Source organism: Grammomys surdaster, unplaced genomic scaffold (assembly GCF_004785775.1).
Source record: "Grammomys surdaster isolate TR1022 unplaced genomic scaffold, NIH_TR_1.0 126120, whole genome shotgun sequence".
Lineage (NCBI taxonomy): Eukaryota > Metazoa > Chordata > Mammalia > Rodentia > Muridae > Grammomys > Grammomys surdaster.
In genome coordinates this window covers 6,551-15,215 of record NW_021620928.1, presented here as the reverse complement: position 1 = coordinate 15,215, position 8,665 = coordinate 6,551, and the positions used below count along the sequence as shown (strand labels likewise).

General features: G+C 53.4%; 1 protein-coding gene across 1 annotated transcript; it reads left to right on the top strand.

The window, feature by feature from the left end:
- The first annotated feature begins 6 nt into the window (after window positions 1-6).
- Mapk13 (mitogen-activated protein kinase 13) lies at window positions 7-8,194 on the top strand. Its single transcript, XM_028756427.1, has 11 exons — window positions 7-122; window positions 1,205-1,263; window positions 4,572-4,680; window positions 4,830-4,859; window positions 5,434-5,481; window positions 5,603-5,717; window positions 5,803-5,874; window positions 6,865-6,944; window positions 7,107-7,185; window positions 7,529-7,705; window positions 7,880-8,194. The coding sequence occupies exons 1-11, from the start codon at window positions 108-110 to the stop codon at window positions 7,960-7,962; spliced, it is 867 nt and encodes a 288-aa protein (XP_028612260.1). The 5' UTR covers window positions 7-107; the 3' UTR covers window positions 7,963-8,194.
- The last annotated feature ends 471 nt before the right edge of the window (window positions 8,195-8,665 follow it).

Here is an 8,665-nt window from a genome sequence, read left to right as displayed (position 1 = left end):
TCGACAAGCGGACAGGGGAGAAGGTGGCCATCAAGAAGCTGAGCCGGCCCTTCCAGTCGGAGATCTTTGCCAAGCGCGCTTACCGCGAGCTCCTGCTGCTGAAACACATGCACCATGAGAACGTAGGTTGCCTCAGGGGTGTGGATGTGTTGGGGATCAGAGGGCAGGGAGAGAGGCCCAAGAGGGGCTTGCCCAGGGTCCTGGGTGCAAGGTCAGGAGAAAGATCTTCCCTTGCTCCACCCTGGTTTCTCAGCTAAGGACTAAGAAGAGCGCAGGGAGAAGGTGCCAGGGCCTGCCCAGCTCACTTCCCAGAAAATGCACACCCCACAACCGTCTCTTGATTGTGAGGAGGAAGTAGGAGAGCTTTGTGATTGGTTCTGCGAGGACTCCAGTCCTGCTGAGCCTGGGCGCTTGATCTACAGCTGTCTCCGTTCGTTCAGGCACTCTTAAGTCTGACAATACTTACTGACTCTTTCATGCTTGCCGGGGGCTGGCTAACGTCTATAATCCTCTCCATAACACATGCCATCCATGACACGGATGAAGAAATGAAGGCACAGGAGGGTTTCCCGGGTTGTGCAGCAGCAGAGCTGAGGTTGGAAGCAGAGGAAGGCAGAGCCCGTTGCCTGACCATTTGACCATCCTGTCTGATGGAAACAGACAGTGTGACCCCAGCTCTGAACCAGGCACAAGGGCTGGGGTCCATTTCAAATAGTGTCTTGTACACTGTGAACCCCGAATCCTTTCAGACAACCTCTCCTCAGTGTCCTCCAGCTGTGAGGTGGAGGGGGCTTGCCTCTGGCTCTGAACTAGCCCTGTGGCAGGCAAGGACAGACTGACAGATGTGGCTGGGGACCCAGGGTCCAAGGCTGGAGCTGAGGTCTACAGTCCCAACCTGGAATCTCAAAGGCCCGTCATCCTTCCTTCCTTTTTCCCCTTGACTCTCAAGATCTGTTAGTTGCAAGTGGGACTGTTCACCCCAAACCCCAAATTGGGGAGCAATCTTACCTTGTTTCCAGCCTAACCCCCCTTGTTGTTATTGGAAATGTCTTTTTCTGCCCGGGTCCCCAAACTGTCTCTATGCCAGCCGAGGCCACCTTCTGTAGCAGAGGGTGACCTGGACGGTGGCCCTGGGTGGCTGAGACCCTCAGGATAGGGAAGGATGATGGTGTCAGTCCAACCTCACTGGTGACACTTCCTCCAGGTCATTGGGCTTCTGGATGTCTTCACGCCTGCCTCTTCCCTGCGGAACTTCCATGATTTGTGAGTAGGGGCTGCACTAGGATTGGGGTATTGGCAGATCTTAATGGCGGCTCGGGAACACTTTGGGGCAGGGTAGTTTCCGGGTGGAAAGGGAGTCCCCCCTACCCCCAACAGTTCTTGTGCCTCTCTCTTTGCTGCTGCGTTAGGATCCTCCCTGGAGAGGTCCTTCAGCTGTGGATGGGAGGGCTGTAGGTTACCTGGCCCCCCAGAGCCATCTACACAGCTCCTACCCTTGTTACCAGACCCTGCACCAAGAAGTGCTGGCTCTCACAGGGGGTGTACTGACTCCCCTCACCAATTCCTGGTGGCCAGGTGTGACTTTGGACCTCATGATACCCAGAGGTTTTGTTTTTTTTTTCTCTAGAAGGAAATGAAGAGCAGGTAGCCCTGGACAATCTGTCTGATGGCTGTTACAAACAAGCAGAACATCTAGTTGCAAAATGTCAGGTTTTGCTGGCCCGTGCCTGGGCAAGGTTGGCTGTTGGGATGAAACTGAGAATTTCTCGTGTGAGTGGCAGCGAGAGCAGCTTCCGTCAGATTTCCCATCCTATCTCAATGCCACAGAGGCTTCGGGAGTGTTGTGTGTTTAAATTGGACCTCTCATGTAGCCCAGGCTGGCCCCCAACTACCTATGTAGCCAAGGATTGCCCTTGAACTTCTGGTCCGCCTGCCTCTAATTCCCAAATGCTTGGGATTCCAGGTCCTCGGTGCTGGGAATCAAATTCGGGGGTTTTGTGCATGCTAGTTAAGAGCTCTACCAGCCTAGCCACTTGCTCAGCCCACTAAGAGTGGTAGTCTTAAGCAGGGTGTTGAAACTGTCTGTCAGATTTGGGGGACATGGCCAGCAGCTCTGAGAAAGGAACAGGAAGCACTGGGGAGAAACAGCAGTGTTGAGGACCTCCACTTTGATCTCCAGTACAGTATGGGATTCCCGGGGCAGACCTGAGGCCCACTCAAGCAAGCTGACAGAGGCTGTGTCATCTGTTTGGACATGCTGGCTGAGGGAGGTTGGTACAGGTGACTGGGAGTCCCACTCCCTGCCTGGAATCCAAGGGGGAAGAACAGACCTCGAGGAACAGATAATGAACTTGGCTTTGGGTCCTTGAACCACCCAGAGCCTGCGAAATCACAGGAGAGGGGAGCAAGGATTTAGGCCAGGCTAGCATCCTCTCTGTGGGTGGTAGCTCAACCCCGGAAACAGGACATGGTAAGACAGGATCCGAGGAGGATACTGATCCAGAGTCCAGGAGGCACGAACGGTGAGCAGGTGACAACCAGAGAGGGGAGGGCTGGCAGGCAACCGTGAGGGAGCTGACACTCAGCAGAAGGACACGTGGGAGGAGTCACTGTGTGCTTGAGGTGCTGACTGTGACCTTGATCCCAACAGTTTAGGACGGACACAGGAACCATGACTAGGTTGCGAGAGGCAGTGTATGAAGGTGGTGAGGAAAGCGAGGTAAACTGTATATATAAATTATATATATATATATATTACATATACATATATGTAATATATATGTATATGATATATATTTTACATGCATGTGCACACACATATACATATGTATATATGTGTTTGTGTGTGTGTGTTTTGGTATGTGCATATTTGTGAAGGAGCCCCTGAAATCAAAGACAGTTGCGAGTTGTCTGGCGTGGGTGCTGGGAACTGAACTTGCGGTCTGGTCTCTAGGAAGGCTAGCAGATGCTCTTAAAAGCTGAGTGATTCCTTCAGCGTCCAGCAATAGCTTTCAGAGGCAAAGTACACGGCAAGGTGGTGTAAACATGTAATCCCAGCACTCAAGAGACAGGGAGCTCTGTGGGTTCGAGGCCAGCCATGTATACATATTGAGTTGGAGGCCAGGCAGGGCTACATGACGAGGCCCTGTGTGCCTGAGTGCTTGCGAGTGTATGTGCATATATATGTGTGTATGTGTGTATGTCTATGTGCGTGTTCGTGTGTGTGTGTGTGTGTGTGTGTGTGATACACACATCTTTTATAATCTATTACCTTTTTGTCTTTAACTTTGCTGTTACCGCCTTGAGTCACACTTCCGGGTTGCTGACCCTGACCTGTTTCACTTGTGCACCTAATAGCTCGGGTCTCTTCTTCACCCTCTGAAGATTGTTTCCTGTTTCCTTCCTGGCAACTGTTTTATAGTTAGCGGAACCAGCTGGGGTGGGAGTGACCCTCCCCAGGAGAAACTTTTGGATAGAGGTAGGAACGCTGGCAGCTGCTGCCGGCTCGCAGCCGGTCTGCTATGAGAGGAAGGCAGAGCCAGGGGACCTTTGTATGAACGAAGGCTTGTGGTGATACCGAGTGCTCTAACGCTGGGGTTCACCCTGAGCTCTGCCGACCAAGTTGCTGTGGCAGCCATGCCAGGAGCCCAGGCTGGGCACTGCTGATTCTTCATGTATCTTCTTTGTTTTGTTTGGTGTGTATGTGTTCATATATATGGAAGCTGTGTATGTGTGCACAGGTATGTGTGCATTGTATGTGGGTGCTGAGGCTTCAACGCCTGTCTTCCTCATGTCCTATTTCCATGTGTGTGCATATATGTGTGCGTATCTGGAGGTCAGAGGTCAACTTCTGATATTGTTCCTCGGGTTCTATCTACGTTGTTTTTCTTATGATTGTAGTTTTGTCTGTGCGTGTGTGTGTCTATGTCTGTGTCTGCGAGAGAGCACCCCTGCATGAGTTTTGTGTACCCCATGCATGCAGTGCCCAAAGGGGCCAGAAGAGGGCACCAGATCCTCTGGAACTGGAGTTAACACTTGAGCCTCAGGATTTGGATGGTCAGAAACTGAACCCAAGTCCTCTGAAAGATCAAAGCCATCTCTCAGTCCCCTTCCTTGTGTTTTTTGAGGCAGGGTCTCTCACTGGCTTGCCAGTTAAGTTAGGCTTGCCAGCTAATGAGTGCTGGGATCCTCCTGTCTCTACCTTCCCAACTCTGGGATTACAACTGAACTCCACTGCACCCAGCTTTTATACGTGGGTGTTGAGGCTTGAACTCTGGACCGCCTCGTGCATCCAAGCACTGTGTCAGCTGAACCATCTCTCCAGCCCTGGGACTCACCATGTAATCCAGGCTGGACTTGAACATGTGGCAATCCGCCTTAGTTCTCCAAGTGTTGGGATCGCGGGCGTGAACTAGCACACCCGAGTCTTCTTATGCCTTCTTGCCTGGCGTTGTCTCCAAGGTTCCTGTTGAGCCCGACTTCTGTCCCTACCCCACCCCCGACCTCTCTGAGGTCACACCTGGGCCTGTGGGAGGCTGGGAACTGTGCTAATAAAACCTCCTGCCTTCCAGCTACCTGGTGATGCCCTTCATGCAGACCGACCTACAGAAAATCATGGGCATGGAATTCAGCGAGGATAAGGTCCAGTACTTGGTGTACCAGATGCTCAAAGGCTTAAAGGTGGGTGGAGCCTGCACGGTGGGTGGAGCCTGCACCGTAGCTAAGGCAGCTTGGGTGTTGAGAGCCAGCCCACTGCGGTGGAGAAGAGGAGGGTTCTTCATGCTGGTGGGGAAGCCGGTGCCTCTGATTCACCACTCTCTCCTTTTCAGTACATCCACTCGGCTGGTATCGTCCACAGGGTGAGTGCTCTGTCTGCCACGGTTCCGGGAACGTGTGTTGGGGGAGGAACTGGGCATTCTGGTGGCTGAAGGATTGGTGACCAGTAGCGTGACAGTAGTGAGGAGACGGAGGCTGTGAGTGATTCAGCCGTGAGAGGGCTAGTGTGGTAGAATGTCTGTGTTGAGAGGTTGGGGAGACACTTATGATTGTTGGTGTGTATGTGTGTGTGTGTGTGTGGATGCACACATCTGTTTATGTGTATGCACTTGTGTGTATATGTGCATATGTGTAGGTGTGTGCACACATGTGCTTACGTGTATGTGCGTGTGCGTGTGTGACAGATCTGAGACTACCTGCTTGTGCATGTGTGTGTGTATGTGCATGTGTGTGTATGTGCATGTGTGTATGTGCCTGTGTGTGTATGTACATGTGTGTATATGTGTGTATGTGTGCATGCACACATGTGTTTATGTGTATGCACTTGTGTGTGTATGTGCATGTGTGTATATGTGTGTGTGTGTGCGTGTGTGTGACAGATCTGAGACACCTGCTGGCTCTACTTCAGTTGGATGGTCCCTCTCTCTTTCCCCCCAGGACCTGAAGCCGGGCAACCTGGCCGTGAATGAAGACTGTGAACTGAAGGTGGGTCACAGCAGGCCCACAGGGGATGGGGAGGTGGGTGGAGTTGTGGGGGAGGTAGGTTCTGTCCCACAGAAGGCCTTTCCTCAGACGGCTTGTTATCCCTGTGTCCCTTGAGCCATAGATCCTGGACTTCGGGCTGGCGCGCCACACAGATGCTGAGATGACCGGCTATGTGGTGACCCGCTGGTACCGGGCCCCTGAGGTGATCCTCAGCTGGATGCATTACAACCAGACAGGTCAGTGCTCGGCTGCCCTGGCGGCCCTGGTGACCTCCACTGGAGATCATCAGACCGTCCAGACAACACTCCTCTTTCCTTACAGTGGACATCTGGTCTGTTGGCTGCATCATGGCAGAGATGCTGACCGGAAAGACACTCTTCAAGGGCAAGGACTGTATCCTTTGCTAGAGCAGATGATGTCTACCCGGGGACCCCTTCCCTCAGCGACGAGATGGCAGCCAAACAGAGCCCCTGAAGAATTATTTATTATACATAGTTTTATTTCTCAGACAGTGGTCCTGACTGGCCTGGAACTCGTTCTGTAGTTCAAGCCCCTGACTGCTAGGATTAAAGGTGTGCACCACTGCACCTGACTTAGTTTTCATAGTGAAACGGGGTCTCCTGTGTGTGTCCCAGGGAGCACCCCAAACTCATTGTGTAGCCAAAGAGAACTTTAAACTGTTGCCTCTCCTCCTGCCACCTCCCAAGCTCCAGGTCACAAACATGTGTCACTATGCTGGGGATGGAACCCAGGATCTCAAGCTTGCTAGGCAAGCGCTCTATCCTCTGGAGGCCCAGCCCCTAGAATGCTTTAAAGATTTATTCTTAAATTTATGTGTATGTCTGTGTGAATGCATGGTGTATGTGCAGGTACTCTGAGAGGCCAGAAGAGGGCGCCAGATCCCCTGGACCTGGAGTCACGGTTTTTTTAAAAGGCACCAGGCATGGGTGCTAGAAACTGAACTTGGGTCCTCTGGAAAAGCATCAAGTACTCTTCAGCTCTCTAGAACGCTTTGAAATGCAATTAGTCAAAAGATAAAAATGAGTCCTTCCTGCCCCTACCTCTGCTGGGAAATCGACCATAGACAGTTGGGGAACCCTCAGGAGTCGGGCAGGGGCAGCCCACTCAGCTCGGATTGAAGAGGGAACAGGGGAGGGGGATTTGGCAGGGTGGATCTGGGCAGCCTGGGCAGCCTCCTCCTGACCTGGGCTGTCTGTCGGGAAGCCCTCCAGAGACCTGCTCCAACCGTGCCAAGAGCCTGCTGTGGTTAGGTGGGGCTGGAGCCAGGAGTGTCTGCCAGGCTGGCGAGAGCAAGGCTGGAGGCGGGGCGGGCGGGCTCAGAACACCGCAGAGAGCAAGGCTGTCCCTTAACCGGCTGCCAAGACCTGGACCAGCTGACCCAGATCCTGAAAGTGACTGGGGTGCCAGGTGCCGAGTTCGTGCAGAAGCTGAAAGACAAGGCGGTGAGTGCCTCTGACTGGCTCTGACTGGCACCTTCCTATGGGTTCCCTCCGCCCCGGCAGATCCTCTTTTTCCCTCATCTTCGAATTCCGATGGGGCCTTCGGCCATACTTTCTCCCCTCAGGCCGGAGCCTGAAGAAATCCTATGCTTTTCTTTCTTCCAGGCCAAATCCTACATTCAGTCCCTGCCCCAGAGCCCCAAGAAGGATTTCACACAGCTCTTCCCTCGCGCCAGCCCCCAAGGTGAGTCCTGGCCGCGATCCCCAGAGTGCTTGCAGCCCATCCCAGCAGCCATCTGTCCCATACCAGGTGCCAGGCTCACCAGGTGCCAGGCTCACCCAGGTGTGAGGTTCACCCAGGTGGGAGGCTCATCAGGTGGGAGGCTCACCAGGTGCCAGGCTCACCAGGTGCGAGGTTCACCCAGGTGCCAGGCTCACCAGGTGGGAGGCTCACCAGGTGCCAGGCTCACCAGGTGCCAGGCTCACCAGGTGCAAGGCTCACCAGGTGCGAGGCTCACCAGGTGGGAGGCTCACCAGGTGGGAGGCTCACCAGGTTCGAGGCTAACCAGGTGGTCTGTCCCCCACAGCTGCAGATCTACTGGACAAGATGCTGGAGCTGGACGTAGACAAGCGTCTGACTGCTGCTCAGGCGCTGGCTCATCCCTTCTTTGAACCCTTCCGGGACCCTGAGGAGGAGACAGAGGCCCAGCAGCCGTTCGATGATGCCTTAGAACATGAGAAACTCAGTGTGGACGAATGGAAACGTAAGAGATATTCCTATCCTCTCTCTGACTGCCCGCCCTCGAGGCCTAAAGGGACACACCTGTCCCTGGTAGCTAACCATCTCCTGTGGGGTTTTCTCCTTGAGCTGGTTTCTACTCCACTGTCTGAGGGTAGGCTCTTCTAGCCCCATCCTAAACTGCACTCACTTTCCACAGAACACATCTACAAAGAGATTGCCAACTTCAGTCCCATAGCCCGGAAGGACTCTCGGCGACGAAGCGGCATGAAGCTGCAGTGACTCTCCAGCCTGACCCTGCAGCTGAGCCGGGGAGACTCTGACAGGGCCACACTCGGCCTCGGGACCAATATATATATATATTTTTGTCACTGCTTATATCTCAGGGTTTATAGGACTGTAGTCTCCTGAGCCGAGAGAAGAGTCTTCTGATGGTCTAGGGGGTGTTTGGGGGTGTGGGGAGCTGTGATCACAGCAGGCTGTATTAAAACAATAATGTGGGTGACTGCCTGGCTATGGGGTTCTTTCCTTCCTGGAGGGTTGGGACTAAGGATATGTCAGGCAAGCTGAGGGCCATGTAGGGACGGCTGGGGTCTGCTTCTAGGGTGGGGCAGCACCGAAACCAGGATAGAACTCCTAGGCCTCAGAGATCTGGTATAAGACGTCACAGCAGGGGTGGTGGGAGGCAGGATTGGAATCCATGACTTCAGCCGAACCTGGATGCCAGGCCTATCTAGATACCATCTGTGGTACTACCTCCCAAGCCCTGTGGCTGCCAGTTGTGTCTGTACTCTGTCCCCTCCCCATCTGAGTGGCCCTGTTGTCATATGGGGAGGAGACCTTGTTTGGGACTGACTATCACCTGCCAGCTATCACCCTGACCTTACAGTTAGTTCCAAGGCGGGCTCTGGTTCGTCTTTCTTTCTTTCTTTCTCTCTTTCTTTCTTTCTTTCTTTCTTTCTTTCTTTCTTTCTTTCTTTCTTTC